This window comes from Podarcis pityusensis (assembly GCF_964106645.2).
Source record: "Podarcis pityusensis genome assembly, chromosome: 12".
In the NCBI taxonomy this organism is placed as follows: Eukaryota; Metazoa; Chordata; class Lepidosauria; order Squamata; family Lacertidae; genus Podarcis; species Podarcis pityusensis.
In genome coordinates this window covers 47390371-47415960 of record NC_138037.1, presented here as the reverse complement: position 1 = coordinate 47415960, position 25590 = coordinate 47390371, and the positions used below count along the sequence as shown (strand labels likewise).

General features: G+C 45.6%; 1 protein-coding gene across 3 annotated transcripts in view; it reads left to right on the top strand.

Moving 5' to 3' along the window:
- Positions 1-3670: 3670 nt before the first annotated feature.
- NPHP3 (nephrocystin 3) overlaps positions 3671-25590 on the top strand; it is a 45881-nt gene continuing 23961 nt past the window's right edge. The window contains exons 1-12 of one of the 3 annotated variants that reach the window (XM_080974581.1): positions 3675-4473; positions 4837-5474; positions 5721-5846; positions 6332-6482; positions 7762-7914; positions 8591-8724; positions 10110-10270; positions 10844-10991; positions 11911-11985; positions 13451-13630; positions 16340-16443; positions 19058-19172. In XM_080974581.1, coding sequence (XP_080830707.1) covers positions 5121-5474; positions 5721-5846; positions 6332-6482; positions 7762-7914; positions 8591-8724; positions 10110-10270; positions 10844-10991; positions 11911-11985; positions 13451-13630; positions 16340-16443; positions 19058-19172 — 1701 coding nt within the window. In that variant the 5' untranslated portion in view covers positions 3675-4473; positions 4837-5120. Of the gene's footprint in view, positions 5475-5720; positions 5847-6331; positions 6483-7761; positions 7915-8590; positions 8725-10109; positions 10271-10843; positions 10992-11910; positions 11986-13450; positions 13631-16339; positions 16444-19057; positions 19173-25590 lie in introns of all 3 variants that reach the window. The other 2 variants (XM_080974579.1, XM_080974580.1) reach the window with 2 other exon arrangements.

Sequence of the window (25590 nt, the reverse complement as noted above, 5' to 3'; positions counted from 1 at the left end):
ATGAACATAGCAAATAAGGAAGCATTTTTCCCCCTGTAGTGGGAAAGCCATCCATTACTGTCACTGAGTTTGGAAGGGGGAAAAATGCTCAGCTATATATTCCTCACTACCAGTAAATCTGGTTCCAGGTTAAGCAGTGTCTGGGTAGGGGTCCATCAATTAGTGGATTTAGTTGGCAGTGGTGGCAAAAACTGTGCACCAAATAGCACTGGGTGGGTACCGGTAAGTCTAGCTACCTTTTTAATTTCCATTTTCCCCCAAAACAATTTTTTTATTAAGTTTCAACATTCAAAACATAATTTCATCTTTTATTTTTGTCGACTTATCAACCCGTTTTCCATGGAGTTGTTGTTTTTCCCCTTCAGCTGCACCCTATCTTCTATCAATCAAATCAAAACTACAATATTACTTCAATTTTACTTCAGTTGCTCATAGCTCAAATCCTGCTCACGAGTTCATCAAATTATATTTCTTTCAGTAGTCCGAAAAAGGCATTCATAAAACACTCATCATTAGATTCTCTTAATTTTGCCAGTTCTGCATAGTCGATTATCTTACTTATCCCATCTTCTTTGGTAGGAACTTCTTCCTTCCATTTCTGTGCATAATCCTAGCTGCTGTTGCTATATACATAAAAAAAATCTTTAACATTTTTTCTGCCCCTATAATCCCTAACAGAAATGCTTCATGCTTTTTTGATATACTCATTTTAAACATATTTTTTAAAAGATCTAATCATTTATCATTTCCCAAAATACCCTTGCTTTCCTGCAAGCCACCATTTTAATTTCCTATAAAAGGTAAAGGTAAAAGGACCCCTGACCATTAGGTCCAGTCATGACCGACTCTGGGGTTACAGAGCCGGCGTACAGCTTCTGGGTCATGTGACCAGCATGACTCTGGCGAACCAGAGCAGCGCACGGAAACGCCGTTTACCTTCCCGCCAGAGCGGTACCTATTTATCTACTTGCACTTTGACGAGCTTTCGAACTGCTAGGTTGGCAGGAGCAGGGACCGAGCAACGGGAGCTCACCCCGTCGTGGGGATTCAAACCGATACTTCCCCCCAATTGTTTGGGGAATTGTGGGAAATGAAATGGTGGCTGGAAACCAACCAACCAGTACTGTTTGGAGTGTTGTTGGCCAGAACTACTTATAAAAAAAGCCTGAGGCAGCAAAGTCACTCCTGTCAGGACAGATGCCAAGAATGCCAGGGCCAAGTATGAGTGGTCTGCTGACCATCACCCACATAATTTGGTTTGTCCCAGTTTGAATTCATATTCAGTTGCATGCAGAATTCATAGAATCATAGAATCATAGAGTTGGAAGAGACCACAAGGGCCATCGAGTCCAACCCCCTGCCAAGCAGGAAACACCATCAGAGCACTCCTGACATATGGTTGTCAAGCCTCTGCTTAAAGACCTCCAAAGAAGGAGACTCCACCACACTCCTTGGCAGCAAATTCCACTGTCGAACAGCTCTTACTGTCAGGAAGTTCTTCCTAATGTTTAGGTGGGATCTTCTTTCTTGTAGTTTGGATCCATTGCTCATATTCAGTTGCATGCAGCCTTTTTCAAAGGCTGTACTGAACTGCCTATCTAAAGCAGTTGCTAATAAAATCATTGTAATGGGTTCCCTATTTTCTGGAAAAAATCATAAATAAAATGGTGAAAGGATAGCACTTCGGTGTAAAATGAATCCCTATCATGGAAATTAGGAACCCAGCAGCCCATTCTCTAAAAGTCTACTTTCAGATGCATATTATTTCTTTGTTAATTTCCATACCTCTTTGTAAGAAATTCTTCTGAAATACTAATGTGGCCAGCTGCTGGGTTGGTACGCTTTGCAAACCGAACATCTGCTTAATTCTGGGCCCTGGGTAATTTCCTACCAACAAACAGCATCGGGATATGTGTGAATGATCGCAGCAATTTTATTTTCACAATCAAAGCTCTAAATCTACCTTCATTTTGCATGGATGAATAATACATGTGGCATGTTTCCCTGGACGAGGTTGCATTGCACTTCAGAGAACAGCATGTGGAGCCCTATTTGCACAGCAAAATCATCTGCTATGTTATGTTTAGGAAGCAGCCATTTTCTTGCGTGCCAGTTTACAATTGTCCTCAATGAAGCCTCTTAAAGTACATAATCTGTAATTAATGGGCTACCTCCTTTGGTTGTTCCGGAAAAAACCCATTGATTTCAGTGAGAAGTGCAAAAAACTTGTGCTTCCACTAAAATCTGAGGCCACGATCACACTCACACCATCCATTTAAAGCACATGACTTTTCCCAAACCATCATGTGCACCAAAGTTTACCCTTCACCAAGCTAATAATAATGATAATAATAATTTATTATTTATACCCCACCTATCTGGCTGGGTTTCCCCAGCCACTCTGGGCGGCTTCCATAGAAACTAAAAATACACTAAAATATCACACATTAAAAACTTCCCTGAACAGGGCTGCCTTAAGATGTCTTCTGAATGTCAGGTAGTTGTTTATCGCTTTGACATCTGATGAGGGCGTTCCACAGGGCGGGCGCCACTACCGAGAAGGCCCTCTGCCTGGTTCCCTGTAGCTTTGCTTCTCGCAATGAGGGAACCGCCAGAAGGCCCTCGGCGCTGGACCTCAGCGTCCGGGCAGAGCGATGGGGGTGGAGACGCTCCTTCAGGTATACTGGACCGAGGCTGTTTAGGGCTTTAAAGGTCAGCACCAACACTTTGAATTGTGCTCGGAAACGTACTGGGAGCCAATGTAGGTCTTTCAAGACCGGTATTATATGGTCTCGGCGGCCGCTCCCAGTCACCAGTCTAGCTGCCGCATTCTGGATTAGTTGTAGTTTCCGAGTCACCTTCAAAGGTAGCTCCACGTAGAGCGCATTGCAGTAGTCCAAGCGAGAGATAACTCCAAATAAGAATAAGAATAATTTATAACCTGCCCATCTGGCTGAGTTTCCCCTCAGCCTGCGTACCAGGTGGAGTTGGTAGCTACAATTCCCAGCACCTTTAACCTACAGTTCCCAGGATCTTGGGTGCTGTTGGGGAGCTATGTGCTTTGCCACATGGCTTTAGAGGGTAGGACTTGATTCACAGGGCTGGATTTAGGTTTGAGGAGGCCCTAAGCTACTGAAGGTAATGGGGCCCTTTATATGGCCAGCTGTCCTTTGTCAACAACAAATTGTCGCTGTTTTTTGTGTGGAATATATGCTATATGGTAATTTATGGACCTAATAGGTACCTAAAGCCATTTGCACATGCAGAATGTAGGCACCCTATATATAGAAATGAGCAAACCAGTGATATTTTAGGGAGCAGGTTAGCAGACGGGGCCCATTACTTATATCACAGGAGCCTACACAACACAAAACACTGTTGCTGTATGTAGGTTTTTTTTTTAATCTTATATTTTGGAAACATACATCCAGTTCCCCCCCTTAATTTCTTTTTTTGGGGGGGGGGGAGCCAAGAGAGTGAGGCCCTAAGCTATAGCTTGTTTAGCTTATACGTAAATCCAGCAATGACTTGACTTGACTAAACCTCTGGCAGAACTTTTTTTAAAATTAGCTTTTGTTAAGGGTTTTCTGTGAGTGTGTTACAAAACAGATAAAAGGTACGTCTATCAATTCGTAAGAGTCTTTTTTCACAGTTTGTTTACATTGAGCGAGAGACATTTTTTTTTGTCACAGACACCTCGCCTCCCTCGGGAGGTTGTGAAATCTCCTTCCTTGGAGGTTTTCTTAAGCAGCGCTTTAGCTGAGATTCCTGCATGGGAGAGGGATACGGGGTTGGACTAGATGACCCTTGGGGTTCCCTTCCAACTCTGCGGCTCAAGCACCCTGAGGCCGTTGACCATCTGCAAACCCTCCGGATGGGGCTGAGCTGCGAAAGTTGGGAGAAAGAGAAGGTAACCGCGCGATGGAAAGAACGAGCGCAGACACCGGCACTGCGCCTTCTTCCCTCGACGGCGCCTCCGTCCGCTGCCCGAGGCAGAAGCGAGGGAGGGAGAAGCAGCCACGTCACTGCCTCCTCCTCCTCCTCCCTCTTTCCCCTTCCCTCCTTCCTTTCTCCCCCTCCGTTGCTGCGGGAAGCAGCGAGGGAGCTGCAAAAAGTCAGTCAGACAGAGGAAGGCGGTCAAGCGCTTGGCCCCTCCTGCCTTCTGCGTCGGGCGCTCTGGGAAACTTTTTGGCGACTTCTGCCTTTCTAGCAAGAGGGGTGGAGATATTGACCGGACTGGACAGTCTTGGGTCATCCCTGGGACGGTAGGAGGGTTTCAGCCTTTTAGAAAAGTCACGTCAGAATGCAGCCCGGCCCTGCGCGCGGGTTTACTTGCGAGTCGGCGGGACTCGCCCCCTAGTAAGCGTGCATTATTAGGAGGAGAGCGGGACAGGACGGGGTTTGCGCTGCAAATCCTATACGCGTGTCTATTCAGCAGGGAGCCCCATTGAGTTCACACGAACTTGCCCTCAGGTAAGTGTGTCTAAGGGCTGCACTGCTGTTCTGTCAGCCGGTGCCGGGGATGAAAGTGGACCGAAAGGAAGACTCAACCAGACTTGTTTCAGGAGACATTTATCGGTGAGTCAGGGATGGTCAGCTGGCTGGGTAAATTCAGAAGTCGGGTGTGGTAGTACTGATGGCTAGACTCACAAAATCTTTACCATGTGGCTGCAATCTTGGCTGGGCGGTGTAAGAACTGACCAGGAGGAGAATCCAGTACTTGGTAGTGTGTTGGGGTTTAAGAAAAAATAAATAATAAAAAAACTTTTGTCAGGGGTGTTCATCTGTACGTGCTGATTTGCAAATTTTAAAAATATTTCCCTGTTGAGTATCTAGAAGATGCAGAGCCCTGAAGACGGTGCATTAAAAAACCCTGGCCATGTTGCGAACCTAAAGAGCTGGCTAGCTGAAGCAGCCGGACAATCTTGGAACAGTTCATGGCTAAGTGGAATGGGAGAATGGAGGCCGATCTGTGGCTATAGGGCTGGCACAGAGCTTTAAAGCTGCAGTTGCAGGTCTTGGCATAAATACTGAGGATGGGTGAATGCCTGGCATTTTGGTGTAACCTTTGAGTAAGGCAGTAACTTCCATCAAGAAGAGACGGGGTTGAGGAAGGCACTATGGGGACTGCTTCATCGTTGGTGAACCCCATCGGCACGGTCGGGGAGGTGATTGAAGACACCTACGAGGGAGGTGGTGGCGAAGCTTGCGAGATCCCCGTGGAGGTGAAGCCCAAAGCCCGCCTCCTGCGTAGCTCCTTCCGCCGTGTAGGGACGTCGCGGCCTGGAGGCCTCATCGGAGCCAGCTTCAAGTCCACAGCGTCCGTACAGGAGCTGGAATGCATGGCGGAGTACGAGCGCCTGAAAAAGGAGTACGAGATCTTCCGCATCAGCAAGAACAACGAGGTGGCCTCTATGATGAAAAAGGAGAACAAGCTGGATAAGGAGAACAAGAGACTTCGGGCAGAGCTACAGGTAACTTGAAAGGCTGGGGCAGCCATCTTGGGCTAGCAAAAAGAGGCATAGGTTTACAAGACCAAACATAATAAAACAACAACACCACCACCACTTTGGAATTGGAGAGCAGCTTCTTGCAAGCTGCCAATTTTTCTATTCTGACACTTAGACATTAACAGTCAAAACCATTGCTTAGCTGTAATTTTTCATCCTAGGGAAAACACTCTCTCTCTCTCTCTCTCAATAACACTGGTCTTTTTTTAGGCACTTCAGAAAACCTATCAAAAGATACTCCGGGAGAAAGAAAGTGCTCTAGAGGCCAAATATCAAGCCATGGAGAGAGCAGCTACATTCGAACACGACCGGGACAAAGTCAAGAGGCAGTTCAAGGTAAATTGCTCCTCCTAGCAGCCAATTCAGGTGCCGGGTGCTGGTAGCTTTTGAAACCAGAAGTGTCCGCTGTGAAACAAAAAGGAGGTATCAATATGCTTTAGGAATATGTAAGGGGGGACCTCCCTGCAACTCAGTGGGCACTGAACACGTATGCCGAGTGTCTGTTAATGGGAGAAAACACAAAACTAGAGGAAGGAATCAAATGGAGCATTTTGAAGAAGGAAAAGTGGCCGAAACCCTAAACAGGGCCACTCCACACTGCAAGATTTTGTTGCAGTTCCCATTTGTGTCTACTTATTTTCCTTCTGTCTTTCACATTGCGTTGTGGTGGGGGCTGAGGGTCCTGTTGCTTGTACACTGGACTGTCCCAGCTGGTGTTAGTTTCATGCCAGAATGAAAGGACTCTCACATACTATTAAGTGGTGTTTTATAACAGCTGTAAATTCTGGCTGGTCATTAGTTAACCTTACTTTTTTATATAGATTTTTAGAGAAACCAAGGAAAATGAAATTCAGGATTTACTGAGGGCTAAGCGGGATCTGGAGGCAAAACTGCAGAGGCTGCAGGCCCAAGGCATCCAGGTCTTTGATCCTGAGGAGTCGGATTCAGATGATAGCTGCACTGAGGTTACCGGTAAGAATTTTAACCTCCTGCTTTTGCCAGTCGTGGGGGGACAATGTATATAAATACAGTGGTACCTCGGGTTAAGTACTTAATTCATTCCGGAGGTCCATTCTTAACCTGAAACTGTTCTTAACCTGAAGCACCACTTTAGCTAATGGGGCCTCCCGCTGCTGCCGCGCCGCAGTCGCGCGATTTCTGTTCTCATCCTGAAGCAAAATTCTTAACCCGAGGTACTATCTCTGGGTTAGCGGAGTCTTAACCTGAAGCGTCTGTAACCTGAAGCGTATGTAACCCGAGGTACCACTGTATGTAGCATAAGATAGACAAAAAGCTATCGGCTTCTATTCCTGGTGGATTTAAAAAACTAGTACATAATATTAACTTTTAAACAATTTATAATCTGCTAAATTACTACCCACCCACCCATGAACTCATCACACAAGCCATTTCAAATTGTAGTATCGCTGTACAGTGATCCTCACGTGCACCACTGCCAACAGATGCTATTTGGCCCCCAAATGTAATGTTGCACCCCACCCCAAACTCCTAGCGGTGCAAGATTCCGTGGGTCTTAGGTGCTTCCCCAGTGTTCATGTTTCCTTTTGGAAATGAGGCACAGCAGAGACTGCGGTGTCTTTATGATATAAAGTTTTACCTACATATATATACAACCTAAGCCTATGATGGAGGGGTTGCAGCATTAACACCCCAAAAAGGTCTTAATTTTCCGATAGCTCTAGTCTTGGATTCAAACAGGAATCAAACAATTGCTCTCAAATACTGTTCTGACTCTCTAGCTTGCTGATTTAATTCTTGGTCACATCACTGCAACTCAACTCCTAAACCTTCTAACTATTTGCCATCTCACACAGAGCGTCTTTCCTTTGTTTCCCTTAATGGCCAATCACCCAAGATATTACATCAACACCAGAAGCTAGCCTGGGTTATACAATGATAATAATCTGATTACGTTTTAAGCTGTTGCCTTACATTACTAATGATAATAATAATAATAATAATAATAATAATAATAATAATAATTTATTTATACCCCGCCCATCTGGCTGGGCTTCCCCAGCCACTCTGGGCGGCTTCCAACAAAATATTAAAATACAGTAATGCATCAAACATTAAAAGCTTCCCTAAACAGGGCTGCCTTTGATAATTCATCATTTGATTTATGTTACGCTGATAAAATTGTTGCATGTCGCCTAAATGACTAGGTAATTGATGACCAGTCTATGTAAACAATAGGTATCCATCAGTAAATGCTTGTTTCATTTTTAAGCCACTGGAGCTCAGACTGAGTATTGGACTGGCGGTGCTTTGGGAAGCGAGCCTTCCATGGGCAGCATGATACAGCTTCAGCAGTCCTTCCGAGGCCCTGAGTTTGCACATAGCTCCATAGATGTGGAAGGGCCATTTGCAAATGTCAATAGAGGTAAGGGCTTGGTTCTCTCTGAAGCAAGGGTGATTAAAATTTTAAAAGACCCGAGACAAAATCTTGCAGTGTTGTATCACTTCAAGACAAACTGTGGCTGAAATGCGGAGTCGACCTGCAGAACAATTCATCTTTTCATCAGTGTTTTAGTTATATCATGTACCGGCACGAATTCCAGCTTCTTTGCAGATGACCTGTAGTGGCAATTGAGGTTTAAACTGGTGAAATAACGATTGATTGATTGATTGATTGATTGAATGAATCTTCCCTCCCTATCCTGAAATGGGTGTTGTGTTGTTGTGGTTGTTAGAAGCATCACTTTTCAAATTCAGAAGTCATATGTGTGTCTCTCTTTGTGTGAAGCCACCCAAAGGGACTTCTTTTCTTTTTAAAGAGAGCACTACAGCACACGTACTTGGTAGCACAGGATATTTTCATTCGCTGCTTCGAAACGTGACATTCAGTTTAAAGAAATATTGATGAATGAACAACATTTTGTGGACCTTAAGGTCCAGCCTGGCAACATTGACAGGCCAGGCCAATTGCATACTGTCCCCTGTGGCTGTTGGAAGAGCATGGTGGGAGGGATGGACTGGCTGGGCTGCATTAAGCTGATTGGTGGTTTTGAATCGGCTAACAATGTGTTTGTGTGTGTTGTCTTTTCTTACTTTTGCAGATGACTGGGATGCAGCTGTCGCTAGTTTGCTGCAAGTCACTCCCTTGTTTTCCCACTCTTTGTGGAGCAATACAGTTAGGGTGTATCTCATCAGTACGGAAGAGACTCAGCAAGAAGTAGACATCTTCATACAGGTGAGAAAAATGCGTGCAGGATATACTAGTGATTTTCGACACTTTTCTGCATTCTGTTGTCACAACACTTTGCAATCTGCTTCACATGGACAATAAACCGTATCCTGATTTCACAGTTTTCGAAACAGGGAACATTGCCCAGTTAGTAGAGCCTGTGTTTTGTATTTATAAGATTTCTAGGTTACTGCTTACCATTTTCCAGTTTAAAAGTAATTTTGAGTCATATTGCTGAGCGAGGTGTCTGCCTCAAGGTATAGAGAACTGCTACCCACCAGAGCAGACAGTATAAGCCTTAAATATATTACTCGGCTCATAAATAATGTGGCTTTTTTATGTCATATGGTGTGAAATTTTCTGAATTTATGACGTCTTGGTGACCTGGTGTGTGACACAATGAATCACTTCAGTGCAAAGAGTGTATTATTCTGGCTGTGTGACACAGCAACTTTATTTTGAATTTTGGTTTGATCAGAATGTAACTTCCATCCACCTGGTTGTAGTCCACACTGTCATTTATTTACCTATCTACCAACAAAATCTCAATATAATGTACAGCAACTGGATAAGTGTTTTATTATAGTTATGCTTAGCTTGAAATGCCCCTGGGCCTTTGCAAACCTTTTTGAGAAAGGGAAGTTCAAACCCCTCCAAACCAGAACTGCTGCCTTCAGTTTGAACCTACCTGAGCATTAAAATCAATGTTGAAATCTGGATTCTGCGACCATTGAAGGTGCAGTGGGTGGGAGGTCCAGTGTTGTGGAACACTCTTCCAACAGGGGTCCGTCCGACACCATTGCTACCCATGTTTCGTGGAGCAATGAAAATACGGCTGTTCTAGTGAGCTTTTGGGTCTTACGTCAACTGATTTGAAACTCTTCTATTTTCAACTGTGCGTGAAATTGTGCTGTGATCTTGGATATTATTCTTGTGCTTGTATAATATATTATTTTGGTCTTTCAGTACTATCTTTGCTCGGTTGTGTGGACCAGTTTGAGTATCCTTGTATAGAAAAGTGAGTTATAAATTATTGTAAGTAAATAAATCTGAGAAACGAAAGAACGGGACTGTCTCTTGGCATGTCCTTGACATCATCCAGAGTGTCTTGTAGCTAACTGGAGAGAAAATAAATCGATTTAGGAAGGAAGGTGGTATCCAGCATGTCAAATGACTCTCAGGCTTACAACCCACTACTAGTAATCATTTATGAATGACTGTGGCTGAGAGTAGACTTAATGGTTAACAGTGATTACTGCTAGCCAGAGTTTCTTGTGTTAACCCCGATTAGAGAAACCCAGCGAAACAATGGCTTAGCTTGCTCAATCTTGTTTTTTGTGATGGCAATTTAGCACCCATAACAAAACCCACATTTTCCTCTTAACTTTCAGAAATACTCTCCCAAACTTCGGAAATATTGTGAAACAATGGAATACTTCTTCCAAGCTGTCCATTTTCCAGTAGAAACCGAAAGTACTTTCCAGGCTGTGAGAAAATGGGAAATTGAGAAAAGCTCTTTAGCCATTTTGTTCTTGCATCTAAATTTGCCAAGGTGAGTTAGCAACTTAGGAAACCGTTAAACAGAAACAGGCAAGTACATCAGTAAAAGTGGACTATGTCACTAAGATGTTCCTGGGTATATGGAATATATTTTCAATCAGTTTTGTTTTTAAATACTTGAATACAGAACCTGCCTTAAACCAGATTAAAAAACTCAGCTTGTCTCAACACCACAGGTTTTCTAACATATTCCAATTGAAGTATGCTTACTTTATTCAAATGTATACACCAGAATTCTTCCTAGAAAGAATACTAAGAGCGCAATGTCTAATGCCTACTTACTGTGTTTAATGGGGTTTATAGGATTGCAGCCTAAGGGTACTTTTCCTTAAAAGACTCATTTGGTTTTATTTATTTTTGTTTCTTTCTTTACAACTCTGAATCTCAGTACGTTTTTGCCCTCAGTTTTTTAAAGGCACGTTGCTTGTTTTGTGATAAAAAGGCTTGTCCCTTTTTGACTGGAGCCGTTTGTAGAAAAAAGTGCACCCTTGCGGCTGATGTTGATGAAAACTGTGTGCTACAGCAGAATAGTATATAGCACAAAAATGCTGGTTTTTCAATCTAGCTGCCTGCTGGATGAGTGCGAAGAAGCCTTCTTGAAAAACCCTGAAGGGAAGCCCCGGCTTATTTGCCACCGACTGGAAGATGGACAAGTCGGTTCGGATTCTGTGCAGCGATTAGTTGAGCAAGTTCGTTATGTGAACAAAACAAAGGTAATCAGAGTGTGCTGAAGGTTGGTACGTTTATCAGTTTTCTTATTTTGTAACCGTTTGTAGAAGCTGGTGTTAACATAATTTGTATGTGACGCCTTAAATAATTTTTTTTTTAAGGATAGTGCATGCAGGAAGATAATGGAATGGCACACTTTCAGGCAATTGAATGCACCCTGATCGTGCAATCCCAAATCAATTTTGCTTCCCAGATAGTTGTTTACTGTCACGCTGCAATAGTTGTTTCTGTCTTTAATATAAATATCTAGTGGAAAAAAGGTTGAGGTTTCCAAAAAGAGATATTGCTTCTAAGATTGCTGTGATAGTAATATTTTTCACCTTGAACCCTAATGAGGAAGGATTTTTATTTTTTATTTTTTGGCCTTTAAAATGTGCTTTTGTTTATGTAGTTGAGTTCTGAAAAAAATGTTCTGTCCTTAAAATTAATTTGATTCAAAGAATGAAGATACTTCGAATTACTCTTCCCTACTAGCATTCATTTTTGTCTCTTTGTACTACTGAGTTTGAAATGGCTATGATTGGGTGGTTATTGCATAACGGTGCAAATTTTAAATACAGCCCTTCATCCAAATATGCAGATTGGCCTGATGAGCCACACCCTTTGAAAAGCAACAACCCCATTTAATTCTTTTTGTGATATTTAATTTTAAAATGTAAATAAGTTTGTGTATGTTTGTAACGAAGCAATTTTTTAAAGGAAAAGAGTAGCTCATCTAGGCTTCCTATGGAATCAGGAGATTGAATTATTGTTGCCTAGGAGAGTTGTATGCTGAACTGACTTTCTGTTTTTTTAAAGTGTGCAAATCTTTTCTGAATAAGATGCCCCAGGTCTGTAAAAACAACTTACTTCTATCTGGAGACATAGTCTTTTCAGAATGATTTCTCTCTCCTCCTACTCCAGATCATCAGCCATATGGGAGGAGAAGAGGAAGGAGCCCGTGAAGTCTATAATTATGTGGAAAAGACCATAAAACAGGTATTTCCCCAAAGGCCAGTTGTCTGGTGGAAAAGCAGTGTATAAATGCTGTGATTTTTTTTTTTTAAAGGAGTAAATCAACATGGGATTCTTGACTTTCGTTTGCATAAATAGGGGTTGCTTCACACGTTGCATTATTATATACATATCTAAAGTATATTTTAAAGCATCTTATTTAAAGCCAGAGGGGGAAACCAAAAGCATTTGGCTTCAGCTTTAGAACTAATTGCAGGTTTAAGTAATATCCAAACTTCAGGAAACTGTGGGTTGCTTGAACTGCGGTTGGTGAGAACAAGCAAAGATCTGAAATCATGATTTGTCCCCGGCTTGTTCTCAATAACCACCCTGAAATTGTAAAAAAGAAGAAGAAGAAGAAAGGTAAATGACCCCTGGACTCTTAAGTCTAGTCAAAGGTGACTATGGGGTTGCGGCGCTCATCTCACTTTCAGGCTGAGGGAGCTGGTGTTTGTCCACAGACAACTTTCCAGGTCTTGTGGCCAGCATGACTTAAACTGATTCTGGCACAACGGAACACCGTGACGGAAACCAGAGCACATGGAAACGCTGTTTACCTTCCCACCAGAGCGGTATCTATTTATCTACTTGCACTGGCATGCTTTTGAACTGCTAGGTTGGCAGGAGCTGGGACAGAGCAACGGGAGCTCACTCCTTCACGGGGATTCAAACTGCCAACCTTCTGATCGGCAAGCCCAAAAGGCTCAGTGGTTTAGACCACAGTGCCACCCATGTCCTCCTGAAATAGAACATCAGCAGAATGGTTTGTTTGACATCAGAAGCTTCCAGTCTCTTTCCTTGTATGCTCAGAAGAGGAAAAAACAGAGAAAGTGTGTAAGCCCAAGAATTGCTGTAGTAGGAAAGTAGTAGGAAAACCATGGTTTTATGTTAAGTTTGAACTGGACTGATGGCAGGACATCCCTAAAACACATGAACTATATGAAGAAAGGATGATTCCACCAAAGACCACCTGAATTTGGTGGTGGAGAAGTCCTTGGGGTAGATTTAAGCCCCAGCACCTCCTTTAGGGACGCGGGTGGTGCTGTGGGTTAAACCACAGAGCCTAGGACTTGCCGATCAGAAGGTCGGCGGTTCGAATCCCCGCGACGGGGTGAGCTCCCATTGCTCGGTCCCTGCTCCTGCCAACCTAGCAGTTCAAAAGCACGTCAGAGTGCAAGTAGATAAATAGGTACCGCTCCAGCGGGAAGGTAAACGGCGCTTCCGTGCGCTGCTCTGGTTCGCCAGAAGCGGCTTAGTCATGCTGGCCACATGACCCAGAAGCTGTACGCCGGCTCCCTTGGCCAGTAAAGCGAGATGAGCGCTGCAACCCGAGTCGGTCACGACTGGACCTAATGGTCAGGGGTCCCTTTACCTCCTTCTTTGGGCACTGACCACTTCGTAGACAAGAGTCACTCACTTCTTCATAGGATTTGTTTTTCTGCTAACATAGGATATACTGGGCTGTGAAATTACACAACTGGAAAGGAAGGGCGCAACAGACAGTGCTGAGCCTTCCATTCCTGAAGAGGAAATTTTTGGAGACGTGCTGTGGGATGCTCACGATGAACAAGAACAGATGGAGGCCTTCCAGCAGGCGTCCAGTTCAACTTCTGAGCTTGGATTTGAGAAAGTAAGTTTGTGCCCTATTTTAAGGCAAACAATAAGTGTTTGTGTCTGTTTTTCTTCACTTGCAGCAGGGCTGCCACTCTTGCAGGAGGAGTGGGGTTTGCAAACATCCCCGGAGGCTTTCAGTCCTCAGGCTGAAGGCGGCCATATGTCTCAGGCAGACGATTCGGTTGGTTCTGGGACAATTGCCAAATGTGCCAATACCAAGGAGAAAATGTAATGATCGTATTCCAGCTGGCTGTATGCTTCCTTACTATTGAAGTAACAAGTATAAAAACTTAACCTTAAGTCTAGGCTGCTCCCAGACAAAGGTTTTCTGAGAGCTTTCCAGCAACGGTGCTCATTCTGCCAGTGCAAAAGGCAGATCGGGGGCCAGCACAAGGTGGCTCACAGCTGACAAAAAACAAGTGAGCATGTGCAACCTCCTCATTCAGGTGTATTTCAAACCACTTGAGGATCAGAGCCACAGTGCAAAACCAGTTATGGGGAAAATCTATTGACTTGGCAAGTCTCTAGTGGTACCTCGGATTAAGAACTTAATTCGTTCTGGAGGTCTATTCTTAACCTGAAACTGTTCTTAACCTGAAGCACCACTTTAGCTAATGGGGCCTCCCGCTGCCGCTGCGCTGCCGGAGCACAATTTCTCTTCTCATCCTGAAGCAAAGTTCTTAACCCAAGGTACTGTTTCTGGGTCTGTAACCTGAAGCGTCTGTAACCTGAAGCATATGTAACCCGAGGTACTACTGTATATGTTAGGTCCCTTTGAACAAGATAATCTTTAAAACAAAATGCTTGATAACTGTACGAATTTTAACTGAGATCCTGCACCTGCTTACATGCAAACCACTGCTGTTAAAATTAACAGGAACTGCTTCTGAATCTAAAGGCTGAAGGTCCTGTTGACTTTCCTGGCACTTAAAATATGTTTGGGTTTTGCTGCATTGTACGCTATTTCTGCAATACAGTGGTGCCCCGCAAGACGAATGCCTCGCAAGACGGAAAACCCGCTAGACGAAAGGGTTTTCCGTTTTCAATGCGCTTCGCAGGACGAATTTCCCTATGGGCTTGCTTCGCAAGACGAAAATGTCTTGTGAGTCTTGAGATTTTTTTTTCGCTCCCCCCCCCTTTTTCTAAGCTGCTAAGCCTTTAATAGCCTTTTAGCAGCTAATCCGCTAAGCCGATAAGCCTTTAATAGCCGCTAAACCGCTAATAGCGCTAATCCGCTAAGCCGCTAATAGGGTTGCTTCGCAAGATGAAAAAACCGCTAGACGAAGACACTCGCGGAACGGATTAATTTCGTCTTGCGAGGCACCACTGTACACTGGTTTCTTTCATACACAGAAATCTAAACAGAACACTGTTGGCAAGAAGGGCACCAACTCTATGTATACATTCCTTTGCACATGGAGGTGTGCTCCCTCTGTGTTTTAATCAAAGGGGCAGCACATGCGCAGGGGAGCTGGGTGTTCAATGGAACATGCACAGGGGCCTGGATTGTGTACAATGGCTTGGCTGCCAAGACTCCAGAAAGCATATTTGAAGGGGGAAATGTACAGTGGTACCTCGGGTTAAGAACTTAATTCGTTCTGGAGGTCCATTCTTAACGTGAAACTCTTCTTAACCTGAGGTACCACTTTAGCTAATGGGCCTCCCGCTGCCGCCGCACGATTTCTGTTCTCATCCTGAAGCAAAGTTCTTAACCCGAGGTACTATTTCTGGGTTAGCGGAGTCTGTAACCCGAAGCGTCTGTAACCCGAGGTACCATTGTACTCACGTTAGAAATGTAGCTCATGGAATAGTGGTGCTCCTAGAGTTCAAAAAGTCATACATTGGAAGAAATTGTTTCATGCTAAGTGAATTTAAGAGTTTTGCGGATGTATCTTTTCTATCACATTTACATAAATCAATGTTGGAAGGATTGCACCTGTTTCTGGGTATGTTGAATTTCAGTATATTGGCTGTAAGAGGCGATTCTGCATTTTGGTGGGGAAAGGGGCCTAGGCTAAAAGCAAAGCTGTCCCTCCAGAATTTTGAAGAATCATACTAAATCCTTTAGTTATAAGAGCATGTGCTATGACACTTCTAATGACGTGATGGTGAGAGACCCTTAATTGAATATCTGACTTTTTTTTTTTTAAAAAAAGGGCAAAGGCATCCAGACATTCAAGTCTACTTGTGAAATATTTATGCGGTTTGCATATGATGGTTAGTGGTTTGCTGTGACCATGCCCTGGAGAGCTCTCTTGCTCCTCCCACTCATGCATTGAGGAAATAAACAATGATCCCTGGCTCAGACATAAGCACAAAGCCAGCGGTCATTACTTGCTTCCTCTGTCCCTGAGTCGGGAGCAAAAGAGCCCTCTTATCATGGTAGCCTATTAACCATGTGGTGTGTGAATGGGGCCAGTATTTGAGAAAGTAAACTTAGCTCAGCTCTCCTCTGAGTGATGCTGGCTACTACGTTTGTGAGCTAATCTGTGACCAAGACAGTGTCCTTAAGAATACTAATGTGGACACAAGCCAATTAAATTCAGCGTGACTTACAAGTCAATGTGGTTAGAACTGAGCGTTTGGGGGACCCAAGATGCCGTTATATCTTCTTCTTAGATCACACAGAGCCTCAAGATCAAATAGATGCTTAGATTTTTGAATCACTCTGTTTCTTGACTTAACCCCAGAGCTCTTTGTTACGATGCCTGATTTTTGTTTGCAGTATTACGAACGCCTGAATGACTTGGTGGCAGCCCCAGCGCCAATCCCGCCCCTTCTCGTGTCCGGAGGACCAGGCTCAGGAAAATCTCTCCTTTTGTCAAAATGGTATAGTCTTTTAAGTGTTTTCCTTCTTTGTTTTTACTATGGGTCCCCATAGTTGTACCCAATAAAGTTGCAGGATATAACGGAGAAAGTTCACAAGAGCAGCCTTTCAGAGCTGAACAAGATATGCCAGTCCTAGTGTGACAGCTAAGGGGACGTAATGGGGGAGCAGTTGCCTTGCTTAGAGCAGAGTTAGTGTTTCTTAGGGACCTTCTTTTGCAAAATGGAGTCAAAGCTGGGCTCTAGCTCCTATAGTGGGACAGGATCTGTTCCTGCTGTGTCTCCTCCTCCTCGGCCTTTCAGTTCTGTGTGGGGTTTTTTTAACAACCCCACCCCCCAATATTCCGTAGCAAAGATGGGGAAGCCATGATCCTCTGGGTGTTGATTTCCCTGCCTAAATCCCATGGATGCTGCTGAATAAGAAGTCCCAAGTCCACAAAATAGCTCTTGGATAGAAATAAACCTGGCAGATAGAAGGTACTCTGCAAATGTTCAAAAGCACGGTCCTTTTGGAAGCCAAGAGAAACTATTTCTCTTGGAAATAGGACCCTCGTACCTACGGGACTGCCTCTCCCGGTATGCCCCATGGAGGACCTTAAGGTCTATAAATAGCAACACCTTAGAGGTCCCGGGCCCTAAGGAAGTCAGATTAGCCTCAACCAGAGCCAGGGCCTTTTCAACACTGGCTCCGGCCTGGTGGAACGCTCTGCCTCATGAGACCAGGGCCCTGCAAGATCTGATTTCTTTCCGCAGGGCCTGTAGGACAGAGTTGTTCCGCCTGGCCTTTGGCTTGGAGCCAATTTGATTCCCTCCCCCTCTTGCTTTTTTCCTTTCTCCTTCTGTGATGGAACTCCTATTTGGGGACTTCCCTGGCTTTTTTTCTGGCCCATGTAGGACCAGTCTGGATAGTTAGCCTTGGTGAAGACTTGACATTTTCATCCCCCAAAAAGTTTTTGATTTGAGTTTCCACGGAAATGAGGCTGTATTTTAATGTTTTAATGTTGTATTTTAATCTTGTTTTTAAGTTGAATTTAAATCAGTTTTTTTATATCGGGTGTTAGCTGCACTGAGCCTGGTCTTGGCTGGGGAGGGCGGGGTATAAATAAAATTATTATTATTATTATTATTATTATTAAGTAACAGGTGGGCAGCCTGTTGCCTTCCGGCTGTTGCTGAACTACAGATCCCATCAACCCCAGCCAGCAAGGCCAATGGTTGGGGATGATGGGATGGTAGTCCAGCAACATTTGGAGGGCCACAGGTTCTCTGTCCTGCTTCTATTGTGGCCACGCCCAAGTGTTTTGCCTTTCTATGGGTCGGAAGGAAATCCTGCACATGCCTAATAACTGCAGGGTCAGGTTTTTGCCATCTTTTTAGTGGTCTCAAAATGGTTGAAGAGCAAATCTGAGGTGGCTGGGAGGTGATCACACAGACCTTCCTCACCCACTGATTAACTACCTCTGTCCTGTTGAGAGAAATCATTCGGCTGATAAGCCCCATAAACACGAATCCCCTTTGGACAGAGTGGGTTGTCTCCAAATAATATGCTGTACAGACTTTAAGTCCAGACAGTTGGCTGCTCCTGTTTGTCCACTTTCAAAATATGTGTATACACCCCCGGTTCCCTTGCAGCAAGACATGGATGGTCAGAATGGTCAATTTGGCTAATGCCCCCTGAAAGCACAGTGCATTTATAAGTGCTGTCAACAAACTCAGTGGCAGGGCACATGTTGTGCATGCAGAAGGCCCCAGCACCTCAAGCCGGGCTGGGAATGAACCCTGCCTGAGAACTAGTACAGTGGTACCTCGGGTTAAGTACTTAATTTGTTCCGGAGGCCCGTTCTTAACCTGAAACTTAACCTGAAACTGCCAACCTAGCAGTTCGAAAGCACGTCAAAGTGCAAGTAGACAAATAGGTACCGCTCTGGCAAGAAGGTAAAAGGCGTTTCCGTGCGCTGCTCTGGTACGCCAGAAGCGGCTTAGTCATGCTGGCCACATGACCCGGAAGCTGTACGCCGGCTCCCTCGGCCAATAAAGCAAGAGGAGCGCCACAACCCCAGAGTCGTCCACGACTGGACCTAACGGTCAGGGGTCCCTTTACCTCTACCTCTGGTTACGTACTTAATTCGTTCCGGAGGTCTGTTCTTAACCTGAAACTGTTCTTAACCTGAAGCACCACTTTAGCTAATGGGGCCTCCCGCTGCTGCCACGCCGCCGGAGCATAATTTCTGTTCTCATCCTGAAGCAAAGTTCTTAACCCGAGGTACTATTTCTGGGTTAGCAGAGTCTGTAACCTGAAGCGTATGTAACCTGAAGCATATGTAACCCAAGGTACCACTGTACTGGGCTAAATGGACCAATGGTTTCAACTTGGTGCAAAGCATCTTCCTACATTCCTATACTGGTCCCAATATTTCCCGCATACTGATCATCCTTCTCTGCTCATTTTTTTTTACATTTAAATACAGCCGTCTCAAAATATTAAAAACAGTAAAAACAGTAAACTAACATTCCAAAAGATCATTAGCACCATTTAGATGCCGTAATGCAACTTTGAAAATGTATGTTCACGAGAAACCCATCTTCTCCCTTGTTTGTCTCTCCACCTTCTCCCTAGGATTCAGTTGCAACAGAAGCATTCGCCAAATACTCTCATCCTATATCATTTCGTTGGGAAACCTTTGTCTAGCAGTTCAGAGCCTGTGCTGATTCTCAGACGTCTCACTTTAAAGGTATTTCAAAAAAATAAAATAAAGTAAAAATTGGGCAGGGCAGAATCGTCAAAGTCTTTTTAAAGACCTGGATGCCTGTGTGCTAAAGAAAAAGTCAAGAACTATTTTAATGGGCCTTGAATTTCTGATTTGACAGTAAGCCATCATATGGTATACTGTGAACATTCTGATCCCTGGCAAGGAGGTCATTCCCATTTTTTCCTTCCCTGGGCCTTCGGGTCAACACGGGATTGCAGCGAAGCAAAGGTTAGGCTTAGTATGTTGAATCTTTGACCACGGTTAAGCCCTCTCCTTATTAACCATGGGGCGTAGCCAAGATTTGGCCTATGGTTACAGGTTGTGGTTGAGGAGAAGAGGCCTTAACCATGATCTTGGTTTTGGATGACATGTTAAGCCAAATGCTGGCCTAGCTGGTCTGGTGGGCTACATTAACCCCCATAACATGGAGAAGAGCAAAATGGCTGCATTTTCCTTCTTGGGAGCCAGTTAAAGATGGACTTCACGTGATATTCGGACGTGAGCAATATCTGCTTTGTCTCAAATGCCATGAAACTGCAAAAACAATCTCGAGGACACTGAAATATATATATATCTTAGGAATACCAGTTAGTTCATAACAAAAAAACAACAACCCTGAGAGTTAATACACTGAGTAATATGTTTTCCTGGCTATTCCCAGCCATCTGGACAAAGAAGTAGAGACAGGTGGTATTTCGTCTGTTTGAGGCTCCAGGCAAACCCAGTTGGCGTTTTTCAGTTGGCAGCACACTGCACTGCTGCTGAGCTCGTCTCTCTTGATTTAGATACATGCAGTCATATTTTTAGAATAATACCCTAATTCGGGGACCCGAAAGTAGTGTGAAGGCAAAGTGAATCAGCGTCTACTGTTGAAGCTGGGCTGTTCTGGCCTTGTGAGCTGCCTGGGAAGGGAACCATATGCAAGCCATTCTGCGAAGTATAAATGTAGCAGTTGTTTAAAGATATGACTGTTCTTTTTTTAAAAAGACGATGGTTCATTATGTTTGGCACTGATTCATACGTGGGTCCTCAGTCCCCTCTCCCTGCCACCCAGGATGTTGTGTGGTTCCTCATATGCTGGGGAATGCCAGGTCAACCACTGGGACAAAAACGGTGATGTAGCACTTATAATGACAGAGATCACTTTTCCTGAATCTGTGCCAGTAAATCAACATTCTTCTCTACCCATCCACCTATTTTGCATTCTACGGACTATTCAGCCCCACTGGGAAGAAGCAGGTCTACATTCTGCAAAGGTCTACTATCCCATCATATACAGACAAAAGTTTTAATAGGATACCGCTAGGGCTAGGCAAGAGATATAGATATAGATAATGTTGTTGTTGTTTAGTCGTTTAGTCGTGTCTGACTCTTTGTGACCCCAAGAGCACGCCAGGCAATCTGTCTTCCACTGCCTCCCGCAGTTTGGTCAGACTCATGTTTGTAGCTTCAAGAACATTGTCCAACCATCTCGTCCTCTGTCGTCCCCTTCTCCTTATGCCCTCCATCTTTCCCAACATCAGGGTCTTTTCCAGGGAGTCTTCTCTTCTCTCTCTCTCTTTCTCTCTAAATACCCAGATCGAAGTCCATATTGTGATATCGGTTTCATAATTTTTGACCTGGCAGTATATATTGAATCATGGTGTGTGCGTGCGTGTGTGTGCTATGCAACAATCACAATGTGAGGGAAACCGCGAAGCCAGCCAATTCTTCTCTCAATCACAAGAGGAGGTGCTGGGGAAAAATCACAATTCAGGAAAAACCGTAAAGCCAGCCAATGCCTCTACATAGCTCCATCATTATTTCAAACATTGTGATATACCGGTATATTGCAATGTTTAGCTAGTGATTTATCACAATGTTGAAAAGCAGATATTGCCCACCATGACCTATTATGATGCAAGCAACAATTTGTAGCAAATCTATAGGACTGGGCAGTCAGTGATAGCATAATGTGTCAGCGTCCAATTCTCAGTACTTTATTCTCTGTCAGGGAACTGCCATCGGAAGGAAGGGAAGTGAAAGGGCTCACACAGGTTGGGAGAGACTCAGCAGCTGAAGAGGGAACCAGTAGGGGGAGAGGAGCTGAGCTGAGGGAAAGTGAGCTGGAGGGATGGCTCAGAGACACTTCCAGCGAAAACAGTGGGGAGGTTTCAGGACCTCCTGTAGGGACACCCACTCCTCGCCGGAAACTGTCACGCAGAGAGTCCAGAAGACGTGTTTCCGTTAAGGAGCTTTTGTGTTGGAAGCGATTCCGAAAGCAACCACTGTCGGAATCTGCCAGCGACTGACGGAGCCATGTTTAAGGGGCTCCGTTACAGACAGAGGTTTGCAAACTTGACCAAACTCTGAGGGACTTGGATTTTACACACAAGCAGCTCATCGTCCCATCACAGCATTCCGACAGTCTCCGTGAGCAGCTTGTGCAGGAGAAGGCATCATGAGCAACCCAGCCGGAACCGGAGAAGCAGGAGCTGGAGCGGGTCCAAGCCTGGAAGAAAGGTACCGGGTGTTGGAGGTCCAGCTAGCGCTGCAGACGGCGAGGCTTGAGGAGAGGAGGGCTCAGGATGCAGACAAAAAGGGGAAAGACACCCAGCTCGTCAGAAAGGTACCAGGATTGGTGCAGAAGTTTGGGGGGGAGCCCAAAGACTATCATGGCTTTCGGACAGAGATGCAATATGCCCTCAATCTGCAGTTTGATGAATTCCCTGACGAGGAATCACGAGTGGCTTTCGTGATTGGGCATCTTGAAAAGGGGGCGAGAGACTGGGTTAGACCCCTGATGGCAGCGAATAGTGACGTCCTAAAGGACACGATGAAGTTCTTTCGCGCCATGGATCTGATGTTTTCCAGCGATATTGAACAGGGAGTGGTGCGCAGACAGTTAATGGCTTGCAAACAGGGGAGCCGATCTGTCCGTGAGTACTGGACTGAGTTCACCATGTTGATCCATAAATTGGGGTGGGATCTATCGGCGGAACCCATTCAAATGCTCTTTGAAGAAGGGCTTTCTTCGGCTGTGAAAGACGAACTTTCCCGGGCGCCCAGGGCGGAGTCTATGGACCAGCTGACCAAATCAGCGCTGACCATAGGAGCGCGCCAGGAGGCGAGAGCATTGGAGAGGCGGGAAGGGAAGGGGGAACGTTGGAAGGAGTTCCGCATTCCAGACATTCCAGAGCCAACTTTCCCGCCGGCAGAGCCGATGGAAATCGGAACAGCGCGCGCACGCGCAGTTTCAAAGCCCAGTGAGGGGGGAAAGAAGGAGGGAAAAGGCGCCCGGAAATGCTATCTCTGCCAACAGCCAGGTCACTTTGCCAGAGTCTGCCCCCAGAGGAAGGAATGGCAAGGGATGGTAGGAGCTGTGGAGGGAAGAGAGGAAGAAATACCGGAGCAAGTAAAAGCCAACGCCTGGCTGCCACCGTCGGGGCACAGCAGCCAGGCCAAAGAGCAGTGAAAGTGCCCACGCCAGAACCTCCTAAACCCGCCCTAGTGATAGAAGTGGCGCTAGAGCTGCCAAACGGACACCCTCTAAAGATAAAGGCGCTGTTGGACTCAGGCAGCTCCTGCAATTTCATGAGCAAAGAGTTTGCAGCTGAACACCAGATACAGACGATCCCTTTAAGCAACCCCCTGCAGGTGACCACGATCGATGGCAGGGAGCTGTTGGGAGGAGAAGTCAGCTTGCAGACCGTCCCAATGATAATGAAGGTGGCAAGGCACACCGAACTGATAGCGTTTAATGTGGCCACCTTGGGAGGAGCTCCCATTATATTGGGGATGAGCTGGCTAGCGTTACATGATCCGCTGGTGGGCTGGCATCAGAGAGTGGTTTCTTTTGGTTCAGCACATTGCTTAGAACACTGCAAAGAGGGAAAGGGTTTGGCAGGGGCCCAAGCCACCCTAGCAGGGACTGAAGTAACGGAGAACGTGAAGGTACCACGACAATACGCAGATCTCCGCGACGTCTTCAGCGAAAGGGAAGCTGACCAACTACCTCCGCATAGACCCTTTGACTGTCAAATCAATTTACTCCCTGGGGCACAGCTCCCTGTAGGCAAGCTGTACGCCATGTCAGACAGAGAGATGCAGGAGCTAAGAGAGTTCATTGACAAGAACCTGAAGAGAGGGTTCATCAGAGAGTCCAGGGCGGTGGGGGGCAGCCCAGTGTTTTTTGTGGATAAAAAAAACACGAACAAGCCGAGGCTGGTGTGTGACTTCAGGGCCTTAAATGCAGTGTCAGAACCAGTGGCTTTCCCTATGCCCAGGATTGACGACATTTTGACAAGGGTGCGGAAGGGAAAGATTTTCACAAAGCTGGACCTAAGGGGGGCGTACAACCTGATACGAATAAGGAAGGGGGATGAATGGAAAACCACCATGTTCACCCCTTTAGGGGCATTTGAATATTTAGTTATGCCCTTCGGCCTACAAGCAGGCTCCGCATGCTTTCAATCGTTTATGAACCACGTCCTGGGGCCTTTGCTTTACAAGAATTGTGTGGCCTTCTTAGACGACGTGTTGGTGTATTCTGAGAATGAGGAGCAGCATGTGAGAGACGTCAGAGAAGTGTTGAGCAGGCTGCAAGCCAACCAGCTGTGGGTGAAACTGGAGAAGTGTCAGTTTCATACCAAGGAGGTGGAATTCCTGGGGTATCGCCTGTCAGACAAGGGATTGGCCATGGATCCCGGCAAGGTCCAGGCGGTGCTGGAATGGAAAACACCCAAAACAAGGAAGGATGTGCAGAGGTTCCTAGGATTTGGGAACTTCTATCGTAAGTTCATCCGAAACTTTGCCCACCTGACGGCGCCCATTACGGACTGTCTCAGCAGTAAGAAGAAGTTCGTTTGGACTGAGGAGGCGGAGCGAGCATTTGAGGAACTAAAAAGGGCCTTCGCCTCGGAACAACAACTCCTGCATGTGGATTTACAAAAACCGATGAGAGTGGAAACTGACGCATCAGACAGAGCGATTGGGGCGGTGCTTCTGCAGCCAGGGGAGGAGGAGTCAGAGTGGAGACCGTGTGCCTTTTTTTCGCGAAAGCTGAACAAATCCGAGAGGAACTACACGGTGTATGACCGAGAACTACTAGCCATTCATGAGGCGTTCCGGAGATGGAGGCACCTGCTAATTGGCGCACAACATAAGGTGCAAGTGTGCACTGACCACAAGAACCTAGAGTATTGGAGGACGGCACGAGTGCTCAACCAACGGCAAGTGAGATGGGCCCAGGAGTTCTCCAAATTTAACTTTGAGATTTGTTACGTGCCAGGCCCAGAGAACATTAGGGCGGACGCTCTCTCACGCAAACCTGAATATTTGGAGGGGGAGGGAGCACCCGAAGAGAGACATGTCATTCCAGAGGACCGCTGGGTGTGTGGGGCGGCATTGGTGGGACAAAGAGAACTGGTAGAGGAAACAGAGAATGATGAATACGCCCAGAATAAGCTCAGAGGTCTTAGGGGTGAGGGAGAGGAACCAGGGGGTTTCGAGGAAAGAAATGGAGCTTTGTATTACAAAGGGGCACTGTATATCCCTGAAGGAGACTTAAGGGGGAGGGTACTCAAGCAGTTGCACGACAGCCCCACGGCGGGGCATTTTGGACAACACAAAACCATGTGGTTGGTCACCAGGGAATTTTGGTGGCCTAAGGTGAGGGAAGATGTACGGGAGTATGTAAGAGGGTGTGAGCAATGCCAGCGAGCCAAAGGGGAGAGGCGGGCACCGGCGGGGCTATTAGAACCCTTACCAACCCCAGAACGACCTTGGGAGGCAGTGTCGATAGATTTTATGACTGATCTGCCGAAGTCCAAGGGGAAAACAGCCATCATGGTGGTGGTAGACCTACTAACAAAGATGTGCCACTTTGTAGCCTGCTCGCATGCAGTCACGGCGGAAGAAACAGCGAAGTTATTTGTAGAACACATTTTTAGGTTGCACGGGGTGCCATTGAGGGTGGTCTCAGACCGAGGAAAACAATTTACTTCCAGGTTCTGGAGGAAGCTCATGAGCTTACTGCAGGTGGAGGTCAACTTTTCGACTGCCCGGCACCCTGAAACCAACGGGCAGGCGGAAAGAGCAAACGGTGTCCTCCAGCAATACCTGAGGTGTTATGTCAATGACAGAGAGAATGACTGGGTAGAAAAGTTGGCGCTGGCGGAATTTGCCTACAACAATGCCGAGAATGTGTCCACAGGGATGAGCCCCTTCTTGGCTAATTATGGGTGTCATCCCAGGGGTTTCCCAGGGGGAGAAGGGGAGAGATGGGGTGTCCCGGCAGCCGAGCATTTTGTAGAAGAAATGGAAGCAATCCATCGTCAGCTCCAACTCAACTTAGAAAGGGCGAAGGAAGAATACAAGAGGCAGGCAGACAAGAACCGAAGGGAAGGTGAAACCATAAGGG